We start from the raw sequence: 16,796 nt of genomic DNA, 5'->3' as shown, positions 1-16,796 counted from the left end.
AAATCTCAAACAAGTATATTGTAATGACTATTATTCACTTATTTTTAAAGAGGAACTTTTGCACCACTATGCTGCTCTTCTGGAGGTGGGCACAACGGCTGGCGTTCCGACTGGTAGCATTGTGGCGGATGGTCGATGAACAATTGACTAAAAACCTTATGTCTCCTTCCACCGCAAAACTTCCGCGTTGAACTCTTCTGTTCTCTAAGGCGCAGTAGAGCGAGTCTGAGCAGGCAGTCGGTACAGCTCTTCGTCAATCTCGGCAAGCTGACTGGGCGCTATCTTCGTGTCCCGAAGTCCATATAGCTGCTGGAAGGACATTATCATCGGACGCCACCTATCCGGATCGACTCGATTCACATGGCCGGGCATGCGGAGGCGCTCCAGCACATGTACACGTAGCACCTTGAGCTCAAGAATAATAAGTGCGCCTGCCATCGTCGGCGCGTCCTGCATAAGACCGTGGCTGTCGACAAGCTCGCATTCCATCTGCACCGGGCATTCTCGAATGCGCAGCGCGGGCACCAAGTCCGACACCTGTGGTGTTAGGCCCGCGACGGTCCATTTGTCCTTGACATGGCGATAGCCCCGTGCAATCTTGCTGGCCGATGGCTCCGGCGTACCAGTAGTGGTGGCCAGCGCATTCACCGACGCTACCAAGTCGTCTTCAGGGAGGTTGACAGTGCAGTGGCCGCTGCGAAGGATGTTTTGTGGCGTTTGGCTTCCAGCGGCGGATCCAAGGATGCAGCGATCCACAAGCCAAAAAGCAGAGGAGATTGCGCTAATGTTGGAGGAGCCGTCTTCGTTTCCAGTAGAGAATGGCAGGCGATATGGCAATGTGCGACATCGTGTTGAGGCTGCAGTGATTCGCCTGTTCCAAGTTTAGATGAACGAGAAAGCTTTGTTGATATTGCACGACAAGAATGCTATTTAAACACTGGTCCAGGAGAGGAGCTCCGCTGGAATAAAATTGCGTCGCTATTGAACATCCATGTTGCTTTTGATATCGTCTTCAGTAGACCTGGTTCCAGCGCCTGTGCTGCACACATTGGAAGCAACAGCAGCAAAAAAAGGAAAGAAAAATACCCTTCAAAGCGGACCTGTGCAAAACATGCCATCTGCATACTTCAAGAAATCTGCATAATAATTGAATCATATATTTCAAACACCTTCCAGAAGTAACGCCAGTTAGGCAATGTCTAACCTCACTCTGGCGTGGTCTGTCTAATGGTGCCACCACCAGCTGATTCGGCTAGTTGATCCTTTGAGATCCTCGCCTCGTCGCCATGATTCGAAGTATTCTGAGAAACATCCCTGACTGATGTCACGACTCCATCGGAGAGTTCGACAAATTTGCCCGCATCTCGTACTGTTACCTGACGATGGGCAATCATCAAGATGGTGCAGCCAGGGAATGCTTGACTTATTACTCCCTGAACAAGCTTGTCGGTGACAGTGTCGAGCGCGCTCGTTGCCTCGTCCATCAGAACAAGCCTTCCCCTCGTCAACATGTGCTGGAGCCCTGCTCGCGCGATACCAAATAGTTGCATTTCAGCTCTCGAAAGCCTGACGGTGTGCAACATAGCATTAAGACCGCCGCGGTCTGAAATTTTAGTCCAGAGTCCTAGGCCATCGAGTATATTGCGAACGTGGTCATCGCCAATGAGTGGAGTCCCCTGAACATCATATTGAGATCTGAAAGGCATGAGATTATGTCTAACAGTATCACGTAGCTGTAAAGGGTCGAATGTTAAGGTGATGATACGTGACCTTAGAACATCACGATTGATGGTAGATATATCCACATCATCAATAGTAATTCTGCCGTCATATTGCAGCAATCCTAGAAGGGATAGAAAAAGAGAGGTCTTGCCGCTACTCAACAGTCAGTATACGTTCTTTGACTATGACTCGCTGCACATGCCTTCCTGTCCTACCAGCAATGGCCACTTTCTGGCCGGAATTTATAGATAGCGAGACATTGCTCAGAGCTGGTGACGACGCATTCGATGACCTAACATTGACAGTAAGCAACGGTATGCTGGATTGAATATGATAATCTTACCCGTAGCGTGCTGTTACGTCAAAGAGTTGCACATCACCGCGCTCCGGCCAATACGCAGGCAATCCCGTGCCTTCAATCTCATGCTCACGCGGCACATTCTCTAGCATTCTCAGCAGTTCCGAAGCTGAGTTTAAATTCTTTTCCGTATTTGTGAAAAATCTCCTCAAGGCGCTTAGCGCGTGACTCAGGCATAATAAGCTCCAAAAAGACACCGCAATACCGTATAGCGAAGAGGCCGACTGCTGGGAGGTTGCCCATGCCAACAGCACCGTAACAAGCACGGTACTGTTCAATTCAAGTATCAATGAAAGCCAGTTGTCAAGCTGCAAGCCAGAGCAAAGGCACAATTGAGAATCTCTGAGTAGTGCTAATGTTCTCGCATAGTTGTCAGGTACGAGACCAAACGCGCGTATATGTTTTAAGCCCTCAGTGCTCTCACGGAACTGCTGCTTTAGAGATCGCTGAGATTTCGTTTGCAGCTTGTGGATCTGTTGGGCTTTAGCTCGATACTGACGAAACGAAAAAAAAGCGAAAGTGCCGATGACTGGAATGAGCCAGGCACCGCCACTAACTCCAGATACGATGACACCTATTCGAATACAAAGGGTGCAGAAAACTGTCATTTCATTAGTGCCACAAACTGTCAATACCAATTGGCTGAACCCACCGTAATCAGAACTAGACAGGCAGGGCGGCAAATGGCGTGCAGCTGCTTTGACAGTTTTATCAAATCTACCCTAGTTAGACGGGTAAAGTAGATGCTATAGTTCAAGACGCACTGGTTCAGAAGGTGTGTTGTGTCAGTCGCTCCGATGTAAGCCGGGGTGGAACTAAGAGAAGAAAATTTAAGTACGAAGAAATTGCCTCTTGGCTTCTAGGCTCTGAAATACCTGAGAACAGTTTTGATGAGTAAGTCACTCAGTGCCCTGTCAACGTGGCGCTCCACTTTGTTACTGAGATGCCTGTTGCTCGTCAGTCAATCAGCAGAACCGATCGAATGTGCAGCCACGTACGTGGATCGCATAAAAAATGCAAATGTGCTGGCGACAGTCAAGGCTAAAAATATAACAGGGAAAACAATCTGGCCTGGGCCGCGCTGGAGCCAAACTCCCATCAAGTATTCTTCAGTCCGAATTAATAATTTGAGAGTATTGACGTTAAGCTGCGGGCATACCTGGAAGATTTTCCGTAGCGCCTATAACCAAGTTCCAGCAAGGGTCGCATGCAATAGCCGCGAGCGATGCTGCATGACTGGACACAAATGCCAAGGTTTTCCAACCTTGGTCAACGTTGCTGGCCTCTGATCTGCTAGATTCTGCAACGAGGGAATCGCGAATTCGCCTGGATCTCAATATGGCAGCAAGCTGCTTGTGATCCTCCTCTTCGAGATTTAGCTCAATGGGCGAGGAAAAGGTGGATAAAGACCGACGAAGGTTGGCTTCGTTGCTAGAGTTGCGTCGGAGTGTGACATGACCGTGGCCATCAAATACCAACAGATTATCCGCTATATCGAAACACTCCTCTAAAAAAAAGCATCAGTTTAAGTATGATTAGACCGGCATTCATCCTTACCCATATACGTGGAGATCAGGACTGTGCGTCTCTCCTGCCGCAGGAAACCGTTGCTGCCACAAAGATTGTAGAGAATCGAAATTGCGCTTCTGAGGTCAAGAGACCCGAAGCTGTCGTCGAGTACAATGGTGCCCATTCGCGAATATACACCGCGGGCCAAGGCCTAAGGATGCTTAGTGAGCACCATTATCTTGTGAACATCTGACACCAAGCAAGGCGATACTTACTATTCGGTGACGTTGGCCACCGCTGAGATTCATTCCATTGTGGCCTACTACATACTCGTCGCCTTGCTCAAGCTTGTCGAGATCGTGGTTAAGTAGACAAAGGCGCAGTACTGTTTCGTATCGGTCTTCGTCAAGTTGAGAGCCTATAATAATGTTTTCCTTAATTGAAGCATTTTGTAGCCATGGTACCTGATCACAGTACGCCAAGGTGGTGGAATCAAGACAGATAGAGCCCTGTAATATCTTGGCGCTGCCCGCGAGAGCCTGCAAAAATGTCGATTTGCCGCAGCAACTTGGTCCAAGTGCAAGTGTGACAGTTCCTTTGGGAAATGAACAATTGATAGACTGAAGCAGAGATTCGTCAACCCCTTCCGGAGCAATGGCCAGATCAATGCATTCGACTGCATTGTGCGTAGACGGCCTGAGAATGCGGTGCTCGACTACTTCAGGTTGCAGAAGATACTCTTGTACCCGTTTCAAGGATTCGAAATAGCCCGGCCTATTCCCATGAACTCTGACGTAGTGTTCTAAAGCCTTTTTCACTTCGAATGAAACGGCTAACGACGGGAATATCAGCCTTGCGCTAACTTCACCGTGGTTGAGTAGATAAAGATAGAGAACGAGGAATGCACGCATCCCGTTATCCACGAAACAGTGGGCTATCCTGTGTGGAAAGCCTGCGTACCTCGCTTTCAGCCACAATTCGAATTCTGTCGCCTGCAATTTTCGGAGCTTGTCCGCCACCACGGATTGGAGTCCAAGTGTTTTGATGATCTGCAGCTGTGACAGGATCTCAGAAGTCTCCGTGGACTTTTCCTGGTTGTTCATTGTCCATGTTGAATATGTCGAAGCTACTCGGTTGCGGACAAGAGCCTCCATAGCAGTCGATATCATGACTCCAATGACAACAACCAAGCACCCTGAGCCAGCAAACTTGAATAGCACGGCTATGCCTAAAACGATATGTAGAGCGTCGTTGTTAGCGCGATACATCGCTTGGAATCCATCGCATATCGAGGCGACATCTCCGTCGATGAGGCTTGGCGTTGCGGACGTCAGTGCCTGATTTTGACCAAGGCGGTCAAGTTTTTGGAATACGATGAGTGAAAGCATGCCGTTCAGCGCTGTGTGTGTCCGATCACTAATACGATTATATAGCGCAATTGAAATCGAGCTACCCGCGAAGGCAATAGCTGTCGATAGAACCAGACTTGTTCTGGACTCAGAAAGTGGCTTTTCGAAAAATAGAATGATGTGCTCCAGCAGAAACGGCTGGGTGTAGACAAATAAAGATCCAAAAACTCTCGCGACGATACCAGGGTAGGTTGCGCTCTGGAAAACTCTTTTGCAAACGCCAAGGAGACATTGCTCCGATGTTTTATCGGCTGCTTGCCAGTGCTCGTCGAATAATTTTGCAAGCCGCTCTGGGTCAAGTTCGGGAGTTAGAGTCCCGAGGGACTCGACATCAGAAATCTTGCGAAATCCATACAGAATTGTGGATTGCAGTAATTCAAGCATTTCCCAGTGCCATGCGTGATACGGCTTTGTCATTTCCGCAATGATAGCCGGTATCTGACGCGGTAGGGCTAGTTGGATGAAGAGAAGAGAGGCTCTGCAGCAGGCAGCTGACAACATGACACCAGCGGCAAAGTGAGCTGAAGAGCTGTGGAGATATAATCTAAGACCAATTATATCGCCTAAACCTGCAAGTACGAGGAATATAGAGGAGAGGAGCCAGGAATGTGGACGTTTCGCTTCCATGTCAATGGCTGGGCCAGTGACGCAAGCCACCGCAAATTTGACCAGAGCAGCTGCGGGCGACTTTGCGGCATAAAATGTGGGAAGAAGATACCATGAGGCAAGCAGGGTCGCCTCAACAACCATGAGAAGGACATATCCATACTGATGCGAAATGGTTAGCAATTGGAGAGCCTGGCAGGTGCCGCGATGTTGCGGAGTTTGGGCGTCAAAAGGTACTAACGAGCTTCAGTCGAGAGAGTCTCGCCGATGACCGATTACTCGCTGCCAAAGGTTCATTCAAGAAAGCGATCGGTAAAGTAGACGCGACGCCCGCCGTCAGCACGGCAATGTAAAACCTCGTCAGCTTCTCCTCCGATGTGAGCACCTGGCCGAGTGAGAAGCTGATCTTGGCGCCGAGGTCGCCAAAGGCGTGCTGTGTATCCATTTGATCGGACAGTAGAGTGGTCCGCGCCTACCCCGGATTGTGTGCAGGTTCAGAATCGCACCAACGCGACAAGTTGACAGTGAGGCCGAAAGACTGCTCCGCGAAGGGAAACGTAGTCATGTAGCCCGAGCAATGCGAGTTGTGAGTTGGCAGATGCAGGTCGCTCGTCGAGAGCCTGAATGGTCATCTGCGGGGGGCCTACACTAGTTAGCGGGTCCAACCCAGCCTGGAATTTACCAATAACCAAGTTAGTTGGAGGCTGGAGAGCTGAGCTGGGATTCGAGGGTTTGTCAGGCAATCTCTCGCCGCAGTAAATGTATGGAATTGATGAATGATTTTACTCGGGTGTTCTTATGCTCAGCCAGGGAGTGCTGGTGCCAAGCCCTAACGCGATGAGCATGTAGAAGCTAGAAGTCTTCGCCGGCGCTAAAATCGCGGTAACAGAGGTGGCGGGTTACGGTCCGCTGGCGAAGCGGAAGCACAAAAGCTCAGGCTTCAATCCGGGTGGGCAAAGTGCGCTATGCATCGCCTTTGTGAGCTTCGATTGCTTCCAAAGCTTTGGCGCTCGACACTGCGGAGTTGCAAGAGAAAGAGATAAAATACACCTCCCCACGATTGCGTAATGACCGCCTAAAGAGGTGCGGCCAGCGGGCCAGGAATGTTCTTGACGGCCCGGGCGCACCAACCAAAATGCATTAACAAACAATCTCCTCCATCTGCGAAAGCCACGAGTTGCACTCTGCACAAATCCGGCCCACGGGGGGTGGGCTGCGCAGCGCTGCCTATATTCTGCCAATCCAATAGAACGACGCGTGGAAGTTGCAGTGCAACATGCCATCGATCATGGAAATGCCTTTCAAAGTCAATTCCTTGTTGAACTGGGGTATTCGAACCATGACCATTTTTGAATTATCAGCACTAATATGACCACCGAAAGCTATTGTGATTAGAACGCATTCAGTGCGTAAGTAATTATACCTTCAACTCCCCGAACCAGAATTACCCAGGCGGTTTGTACTCTAGTGTCCCGCCGCCCGCCGACTCGGCAAGCTGATTGTACGAGACCCTCGCTTCGTCCACGTCTTCTTCCCGCACTTGGCGCGTATCTATGAATGATGCGACAGCTCCATCCTGTAGCTCGAGGAATTTTTCTGCATCCCTGATGGTAATTTGCCGGTGGGTAATAATCATAAACGTACATCCCGGAAATGCGGCCGCCAGTGCGCCTTGGATACGCTTATCGGTGGCCGCATCCAGTGCGCTTGTTGCTTCATCCATCAGTATCAGCTTCCCTCCTCTGCCCATGCGTTGCATAATTGCTCGAGCTATGCCAAAAAGCTGCATTTCAGACCGAGAGAGCTGGACAGTGGGCAAATAAGCATTAAGCCCCCCTTGCCGCGAGATGGGCTTCCATATGCCCAAGTCAGAGAGAACACGGCAAAGGGTCTCGTCCTCGAGACCTGCATCTCCGCTGGCCGAGTACTGAAAATCAAATGGCAAAAGGTTTTTGCGCACAGTGGTTGGCAATTGTAGCGGGTCATAGGTTAAAGTTATCACTCTCGAGCGTAGCGCATCGCGATTGATGGTAGAGATGTCAATGCCGTCGATCTTGATTGTGCCTTCGTAGTGCAGGAAACCGAGGAGTGCCAATAGAAGAGACGATTTACCACTATAACTGGATTAGTATTACAAATCTTCTCACAGAGGTTCCAGCGTACTTGCCTGCCAGTTCTACCAGCAATGGCTAATTTCTCACCTGGTCCAACAGCGAGTGAAACTCCGCGCAGGGCGGGATTTGACGCCTGTTTCGTGCTGTGGCTATGTTAATATCGCATTTCCAAACTGCAAGCGTTGCAATATAAACCTGCCTATAGCTTGCGGTAACATTCTCGAATATCACTTCTCCATGCTCTGGCCACGAAGCAGGCACATCGATACCAGACTGGTGATCTTCCATCGGGATATTCTGAATTGCATCTCGCAGATCATGCGCATCTGCCAATGCCATTTCTCCACGGGAGAATGCGAGTGCCAAGCACTCCAGTGCGTGGCTGAAGCAGAGTGAGCTCCAAAATGAAAGACCAATACCAGATCGTGTACTCTTCAGTGACTTCTCAGTGGCCAGAAATACCAATGCTGTAAGGCTTATTACGTTGTGTAGATCGCAAATAAATAGCATACTGCCTTGACGGCATAGATTTGCATGGTACCATCTTTGTGATGTATCAACAACTTCAAAAGCCGAGGCCAAGTCTCGATCCAAACGACCAAATGCTCTGGTATGCTTGACTCCATTGACAGTCTCCAGGAATCTTTGCCCAAGCTTCTTTTCGGCCTGGGTGCTGAAGTGCTGTAATTGTCGACTCGAACGACGGTTGAAATGAACTATTGAATAGGCGGATATTCCCAGTAAGGGCAGCAGAGCGATGCCACTTCTAACCCCCGATATAATGCTAAAAGATCGAAAAAGGACGTGAAATATCACTTCATCCGATTAGTTCGCAAATCTCAAGACACGAAACACTTGCTTAGGGCCTTACTGTACGAAAGGAACGAGTGCTGTGCTGGTAGATCTCCAGCCATGTTAACAAATGAACTCACTCTAGATAAGTTTAGCATTTGGAAGCATGAGTTATTCCGGCAGAGACAGCAAATAGCCCAAACATACTGCTGTAAGAGATTGTCTTGATCAACGGCCCCGAGATATGCTAGAGTCGAACTGGACGCCGGAACAATAATTAGTAATAGGTGGAACGGGTATTCAAGTCATTCGCACCTAAATATTTTTCGACTGATAGTCTCATCAAGATATTTTGCATTGTTTGGTATCATAATTCGACTTTTCATTCTGTTGCTGGTGAGCGGATTGTATGTGGTCAGCGGCGGTATGACAAACTTTGAGTTCAGGACAGCAAAGCCAGCAGTTATAAGACTGACTAGAACAAAACCGAGGGGAAACTTGATGTCGTTTGGGTAAAAGTCCACCCAGATTGGAGTAAGGTACTCTAACGTTCTCGTTCAGTGTCTCGCCTGCCCTGATATGACTGATCCCTTACCAGTAACGTTTTCCCCGATGGTTATGAAGAACATACTCATGATGACAAGTTTGGTTGGCCATCTATTTGTAAATTCTCCATCAAACACAGGTATGCCTGAAAGTGGATCGTACCTCCGGATCATCGGCTGAGGTACGGTAGCGTTGAACGATTTCCGAATCCGTCGAGATCTTAGTATGCCAGCAAGCTGTTTATGGTCTTCCTCCTCAGGGTTTAGTTCACGAGGTGAGCTCAGGCCTTCCAACATGTTGCGAAATTCCGGGTCCACTTCGGTGTTGTTCCTCAGCATCGCATTGCCAAGACCATCAAAAATGAGCACTTGGTCAGTGATGTCGAAACAGTCCACTAGCCTTAGATTAGCAACGACCACTGGACGGAGCAATGGCTAGGATACCCAGATAAGTGGAAAAAAACACAGTACGTTTTTCTCGTCGAAGAAATCCATCATCCTTTCCGCAGAGAAGGTAAAGGATGGATGTAGCACTTTTTCGGTCGAGGGAGCCAAATAAGTCATCTATGACAACCGTCTCTACTTGCGAATACAGTGCACGTGCTAAGGCCTAATATTAAATTTTAGCATTCAAAATCTCAAGTCCGAGAGGTGATCAATACTCACAACGCGGTGGCGCTGTCCGCGACTTAGATTAACCCCATTATCCCCTGTAGCATATGCGTCGCCTTCATCAAGTTTCTCTATGTCGTGGTGGAGAAGGCACAGTCTGAGTACTAAATCATATCGCTCCGAGTCAAAATCGAGTCCAGCAGTGATATTATCTCGGATAGAGACATTCGCCAGATACGGATCTTGGTCGCAGTATGCTACTTCAGCTTTGTTGACGAATAAAGAGCCTTCGAGGATATTGGCTTGACCAGCCAGGGCTTGTAGGAATGTTGATTTGCCAGAGCTTCCAGGTCCAATACAAACCGTAACGGCTCCCTTTTCAACATGAAAGTGAATGTTTTGAAGAACAGGCTCTTCACGACCTTCTGGCGAAATGGCCAACTCGACACAGCTGACGGCGCTGCCTCCTACATCTGCGATTGTGCGAGAATCTCTAAATTCTTCTTGAAGCAGAAATCCCTCGACCCTTTCCAAAGCTTCAAACAATTTATTCACATTCGCATACTTACGTAAGCTTGTGTGTAGCGCAATCTGAAGATGCACAGAGAGCGCCAATGACGGGAATAACTTCTCTGGTGCAACTCTGTCAGTTGTGAGATAGAATCCCAAGCTGAGAATGGTCGGGGTCACAACGTCAACTGCAACGTCAGCAAGCTGCGAAAGACTGCGCTTGTCGAAGAAAGCCTGGATGCGTTGTACTTCGGTCCGCCGCAGGGCATAGAGCCCCGCAACAACGACAGATCTGAGACCAAGCATCTTGATCAGAGGTAGCTGTGATAGTGCGCTTCGAGTATCATCCAAACGCTTGCGAGAACACTCTGCAAGATCGGACTGCGCTTTCAAGAAACTACTCTGAAGCAAGACGCGGAAAATTACAGACATGGCCATAATCGACGTACTGACTAGACATGCCCGTCCAGCGAGAATCCACATGAGGATAAAACCCAACACGATATATATCGTGTCATTGAGAAACTGGTATACCAACTGTAAATGCGCACATATGACTGAGACATCGTCGCCAATGAGGCTGCGTGCTGCCGATAATTTGGCTTGGTTTTGGCCGAGGCGATGTATTTTCTGAAAGATCTGTAATAAGAGTGCGCCTCGGAGTGCGACATGCATGCGATGGCTCAAATGGTGATAGCATGCTCGCGAGACAGCAGACCCGAAGCAAATAATAAAAACGGACATGACTAGTGTCCATCGAGTCTCCGAATCTGGAGCCGCCACTCCCACAAAGACAATGATTCGTTTGAGCAGTAGCGGCTGCGAAAGCAGTACAGCAGTAGTAAGAAGATGAGGGAGTATTCCAAGGAAAAGTAGCCAGGAAACTGTCCGCACGCAGACGGTGAATAAACGGTTTTTGGACCTCTCGTCAGTCTCGCGCCATATCTTGGAGAAGACCTCTGAGAGAGGATGGGGATCGAGTTCCAGCTCCAGCTCTTGTACAGAGTCGGGGCTTGGAAAAGCTCGGAACATTGCAAAAAAGGCGGATTGGAGCAGAGTCGTCAGTTCCTCATACCAGGAGATGTACGGCGAGATCCACCTAGGCGTAAGTTTGGGAACCAGCTGTCCAGGCAGCATCTGCAAAACAAGTAGCATCACCCTGCAGCAACAGCCTGCGAGCATGCTGGCGCTGGCGAAATACCGCAAATGGGTCTGATAATAGCTTTGGCATTGGCTAAAAGACGAGACGGTACCGAAGAGTAAGAAGAGGCAGGCTGGTAGTCGTGAAAATGGTCGCTTGGCGCTTATGTCAATCACGGAGAAAGTAGCGCAAGCGAGAAAGAAGTTGAGCGCGGCAACAGCAGGTGAGAAAGTGGTACTCAATGAAGGGAGAGTATAGCGCGCGAACAAGTTGAGAGTTTCGAAGAACATCAAGATGACAACGAAGAACTAAACAAACATCGCCGAGCAAGTCAGTGTACTGGTTTCGGCGCGGACAGGTTGAGCACTGACTAGCTTCAACCGGCACAGAGTCGGGGATTGGCGGTTGTTTTGCGCTGCGACAGCGCCGAGGGTAGTTGGAAGATGAGAAAGCAGACATATGATTAGTAGAGAAGCCGTAATCTTGATAGATTTGTCGTGCGAAGTTGGTGCTTCGGCGAGATAGAGTCGGACATCTTGCCAAATGTCCCCGTGATAGAAGTGTTGGGCTGCCATTATTCACGTGCACAGGGCGACGTCACACACTCAAAAGCAGCAATGGGCAGATCCCTTTGTCGGAAAAGGGTGAAACGGCTTGTTGACTGTCTGAGCACACGCAGGCTAGCCGCGAAGAGAGGAGGCAATCTGGAGCTTCGGGGGGCGTTATTAGAAAGAGGAGTGTGATGAAGCAGAGATGCTGGGCGGCTGGGTGGGCTGTTTGGGGGCTGAGGGGTTTGGCAGGGGGTTTCTAGATGCCGCAGCCGATGTAGCTGCGTGATGGCCAGGCTGCCGAACTGGATACCAGCGCCCGATGCTTTTTTAGGCCCATCGCCACCGGAGGACTGGTTCATCTAAGAAATGCCACTGCTGCCCACCATTAGTAAATAATCTAAATGTGCTCACACTTTTATGTGGTCAACAGACTTTCCCCCCCCAAAGATGTGCAGAGCCAAGACGGGGCCCTGGATAGTAACTTACTGGTCTGCGAGATTTACATACTTGCCCGCTGCTAACGTCTCCGTCGCCTTGCAGCTACGATACAAAGGGCCAAGTTTTCGACCAATTACGATCTATCGAACAAGCACTAGTAAGGTTTGTACAGACACATAAATTTGGGTTGACTTGCCTGAAGAAATGCTCCAGGCGCTCGCTACCAATACAGTACCTCTAAATAGTACACATTCAGTATATCGTGACAATGCTTGCGAATATCAGCAGCGCTGTGGCAAGAATTAGTTATTAGCCCCGTTTTCAGCTTGGATGCCGCTAGCAGAGCCAGCGCCGCGGCCCGCGATCGTGTTGCTGGCAGCGGCGGTGATGATGGGGTTTACACCCACAGAGCGCCTCGATACGCACGTCGAGTGTTCAGGCTATGCCAATGCCTCCATCTAGAAGTATACCTGTCAAATACTCCCGAGTCCGCAAGCATTTAACCCAAAATGCAGCGAGAGCAGCTCTAGCAGTCGCCATTGTACTGGAGCTAGCGAGGAGCGATGCTAGTAACTAGAAGACATCGGGGGACACCCAGCAAGTGTTTTTGCGATTTTTTTTTGGTGTGCGGAAGACCTGCATTTATAAAATCGTAGTGCAATTCTGGCGCCTCGTCCCATTTTTCTCAGACCAGGCTTTTGGACATGGTGGCGTTTTTACTACGACGCAGTATGGACAAAGTTCGTTCATCTTTTATAGTATTAGATTACTGCATAAAATAATGTACCATTGCTCCCAACCGGGACAGGCTGATAATTGTTCATTGGTAGTAATGTGCCACAGCAAGGACTGGTGAGCGCGCAACGAGCAATAGCACGCGCAATGGTGCCCGTGCCTGAAAGCATACGCCTAATTGCCAGCGGCGCGCTAATTGAATACAAAAATGTCTGCGACACTCTTGTCGTCCAGTGGCTTTGCTAAGGGACATGCTCGGCGTTTTGAGACGCATCCATCACCCCATGCGAGTACCACTCCGCAATAGTCCCAAACTTGTCCTCGCTTCGGTCCAAAGCAGATTTGAAGAGTTCGTGTTTATCCACTTCCTCTTGTTGGCCTCGTCGAATCTTGCGGATCATATCATTATTAGTCGCGCACTTGGGACATTCAGCGTCCTCCTCCGTACCACTCCGGAGACATCGTTCGTGGAAGCTATGCTTGCATAGAAAGTGCACGGTCGGCAAGTCCAAGCCTTGGCCACATTCCGTGCAGCGAGTCGCCTGGAATATAGCCGGCTTCGAGTTGAGTTCTTCAATCTCAACTCGTCGCTTTTCGGTATCAGTACGCAACGTTTTTATTCTGTGGCGGTTGCTCGAAATCTGCCTGCGCTCGCGAGTAATTGTTTCTTGCAGATATGGCTTAACCATGCCCATTGTCGCAAAGCCGCCACCAGCAGACTGGCCAACTAATGTTTGAATGACTTGCAACGGAGCCATCAAGCCGTCCTTGTCAATCTTGGCCAAGATGCCTGCAAGTTCATCTTGTCCCGCTTCTTCCAGAATCTTGGGATCAGAAGTCAGGTACGCCAGAGCCGCAGGGTACAGCTGTGGCTCGTCGGGCCCATACTTTCGCAGCGCTTTCATCGCTCCTTGGGTGTCTCGCGCCGATGTATATGATCGGAATATATCTGACAAGAGCCCGGCTTGCTCTTTGACCAGCACGGTGCCGTCCTTGAAATTCGACAGGTGCGATAGTAGCAAGACATTAGAGCTTTCCATGGGCACATGCTCGCCTTCAATTAGCTTCTTTGCTTTTGCCTCCCACTCCTCTCGGCGCAGGCCCTTTTTCTCGCCAGCCTTGTACAGGTACATCTCGAACAAGGTTGTATACAAGTCTGTTTGGTCTGACGTCCGAATATTGCTTTCTTCTAGGCACGCTTCCAGAAAAACGATGAATTCGTCTGCATGGTCGATAAATGACGAGAAGGCAGTCCGTGGCTCCGGTGGCGTGTATTTAGGAGGTGGATAATCGTCTTCATCGAGTGGAAGGCCCTCCACAGTCGGCATGGCACTGCCAGGTGTGCCCGTCACTGAGGCCGGGCTAATATACGGCAGCGCAAAAAGGTTTGAGAGGTTTTGCACGGCACTGGCAGCGCCAGATGTAAACGTGTTCGAGGAGTGGGCGGCGCTTTCAACGACTGCTATGGGCGTTCGCTTCGGCCTGTATCGGCCAGTATAATAGTCGCTAAATAGTTTGGTCGCTTGTTGCGGGCAATGCTCAATGAGGACTCGAGCATACTTCCGCAAACAAGGGTACGCCTTTGATTGAATGATGAGCATATCGACCGAAGGGAATTGGCACTCAACTTACAATGGCTGGATCCTGGTGCCAAATGTACTCGAGCGCACCGGCGTAATTCTTGGAATCCTCGATCAAAATATCGACCACCAGTTCTGTTTCACCGTGCTTTTTGGCCAAATAAGCTGCCTGTTCGTAGTAGCCTCCCTGTCTGCACATCGAAATTGCCGTGTCAAGGTCAAATTTGAGGTCACCAGGAGATTCTATAAACTTCTCCAGCTTCTCTTTATCTTTGAGCTTGGCATAGCAATTCAGCAACAACGTAGTATGATCTGCCGTTGCCTTTCTATGGTCATGAAGCTCCTCGAGATACTTGATCAGGTTATGTATTCGTTGTGTATCGAGAAACTGTGGTGGTCAGTGACGGCCGTGGAGCACTAGTTGAGTGCTCACCTTTCTTATGACTTGCGAGGGCTCTGTCGTGTCAATTGCTCGAATGTATTGGTTCATTGAGCCGTCGTAGTCGGCTTTTTGGTAAAGATGGTCACCGAATTTACGGTAAATAGCACTTTGCTCCTTGTTGTCCATTCCAGAATTGCGTGCGAGTTCTAAAGCTAGAGGGAACATGTTCCGCTGGTAAATCATATCCAGTCGTTGCTGGAGTGGCTTCTCATGGTACCGGTAGGCCTAGCAAAAAACGTTAACAAAATGTCCTTCTCAGTCGTTAGAAACGGTAACTTACCTTTCCTTGCTCTGTCACTGTAAAAATATCTCCCCAGACCTCAAAAATGAACTTGACTGGCGAAATAAGAGTCTCTGTATGGGCAATAATGCGCAAATCAGGTTCGAGAAGCACAAACGTGGAAGAGTCAAATAACCCATCTGCTCCATTCGTAAATCGGCGTCGTATAGAATCTGGCTCATAGCTCGAAGCCGGCGGGCAAGCCAGTGCCATATAGTCCTGATGCACAGCAATCATCTTCTTTGGTGATTCATACACCTTTGGAGGGCCTCGTCCATCCATATTGTACGTGTAGATGGCGTCATCTCTCGCAACCACAATATCGCCAGTGACAGGATCCAGAGTCATGCAGCCAACTGCACAGCCACTATCTTCGACGGTCTTCGGTGGAAGTCCTTGGCCTCTCTTTGACAAGCCCAGCTTGAGTATCCTAGACGTCGTTGATACAAAGAGGGTTGTAAGTTTTTCGTCTTCCATAAGTTGCACCCCGGTAACTGGCTCTTCCGATTCATATACTATTCGCTGTTTCGTTCCGAGGTCGTGAATCAGATCGCCGCGAATTACGGTGACGGCTCCATTTGCGAAGCCGACCGCAATTTGGGAGAGGTCGTCGAGCGCAGCAAAGGCAGATATCTATACTGGGGCATGAGTAATGGTAGCATGGAGGTTGCTGCAGGACGTGGGACAAACTGGAAACTGTCGCCTGCCATTGCTGATGGTGATCGTACTCAGGCAAGTAGGCATGTTCGTCTTCTTGACGAGCTTATCAAGAGCCCAAGCTTTGAGAACCGGCTCGTTGCTCAAGTCTTCCTTCAAAAAAGCATTAGTATCACACAGTTGTTCCCGTTGTACAGCGATTGGCTTACTGCGACCGTGACGAGTACACTGGTTCCTTCAACTTGGCGCATCTGCGTGACCTGTCCTGCGTCATGCGCCTGGAATTTGTTCACCACCTTCCAGTTCTTGCCGAGGATGCTGACGGAGCCATCACCGGATCCTATGAAGAGGCTGTCCGAGCCGGCGCAAACGCTCGAAACATCGTTGCCCTCGAATAGTTGGGTTGCCTCGGCTTCAGGAGGCGCCACCAGAGAGACGTCGAAGAAGTCAAACGACTTCCACTGCGCAGCGTCAGCCAGCGGGACAAGAATAGACAGTGGGCCCCATGTTGCGCTGAAGGGCGTCGCATATTTCGAGGTAGCTTACCGAGATGGCCATTTTGTCGCACGAATGGGATTTGGTTGCTGAAGTTTTGGGAAAGAAAGCTTGCAAACGCGCCATGACGATGGCGGGACACTGACAGCTGCGGTAGCTCTAGCTGTGGCGCTAACTCTGGCGCAGTGGCTGGTGCACATTCGATACAACAAGCCTGTAGTACAACAGTCTAAGCCGTACATGTATAAAACTCTACGTTGTAGTTTAATTGATATTGGAGAATAAGGAGTCGGTTCTTGC

At 49.5% G+C, this 16,796-nt stretch overlaps 3 protein-coding genes across 3 annotated transcripts; all 3 read right to left on the bottom strand.

The window, feature by feature from the left end:
- Positions 1–204: 204 nt before the first annotated feature.
- On the bottom strand, positions 205–6,049 carry LMH87_003296 (uncharacterized protein; the record flags this gene model as incomplete). The annotated part of the gene is made up of 16 exons (XM_056204364.1): positions 205–871; positions 1,210–1,875; positions 1,925–2,014; positions 2,066–2,224; positions 2,286–2,350; positions 2,638–2,681; positions 2,733–2,797; positions 2,845–2,895; positions 2,956–3,027; positions 3,079–3,187; positions 3,240–3,587; positions 3,638–3,800; positions 3,865–3,974; positions 4,384–4,421; positions 4,550–5,766; positions 5,846–6,049. 16 exons carry the CDS (start codon positions 6,047–6,049, stop codon positions 205–207), a joined length of 4,068 nt encoding a protein of 1,355 aa, XP_056048082.1.
- A 999-nt stretch (positions 6,050–7,048) lies between these two features.
- LMH87_003295 (uncharacterized protein) lies at positions 7,049–11,893 on the bottom strand (the record flags this gene model as incomplete). The annotated part of the gene is made up of 13 exons (XM_056204353.1): positions 7,049–7,718; positions 7,772–7,861; positions 7,918–8,100; positions 8,260–8,533; positions 8,590–8,651; positions 8,718–8,768; positions 8,826–8,897; positions 8,946–9,054; positions 9,106–9,450; positions 9,500–9,665; positions 9,722–10,140; positions 10,237–11,626; positions 11,690–11,893. The coding sequence occupies 13 exons, from the start codon at positions 11,891–11,893 to the stop codon at positions 7,049–7,051; spliced, it is 4,035 nt and encodes a 1,344-aa protein (XP_056048081.1).
- A 1,391-nt stretch (positions 11,894–13,284) lies between these two features.
- Positions 13,285–16,559, bottom strand: LMH87_003294 (uncharacterized protein; the record flags this gene model as incomplete). The annotated part of the gene is made up of 7 exons (XM_056204340.1): positions 13,285–14,622; positions 14,675–15,010; positions 15,056–15,289; positions 15,345–15,977; positions 16,035–16,154; positions 16,211–16,462; positions 16,548–16,559. The coding sequence occupies 7 exons, from the start codon at positions 16,557–16,559 to the stop codon at positions 13,285–13,287; spliced, it is 2,925 nt and encodes a 974-aa protein (XP_056048080.1).
- Positions 16,560–16,796: the final 237 nt, after the last annotated feature.

The sequence above is a fragment of the Akanthomyces muscarius genome, chromosome 2, assembly GCF_028009165.1.
Source record: "Akanthomyces muscarius strain Ve6 chromosome 2, whole genome shotgun sequence".
In the NCBI taxonomy this organism is placed as follows: Eukaryota; Fungi; Ascomycota; class Sordariomycetes; order Hypocreales; family Cordycipitaceae; genus Akanthomyces; species Akanthomyces muscarius.
The sequence above is the reverse complement of the archived record's forward strand: the minus strand, read 5'-3'. Positions and strand labels throughout refer to the sequence as shown.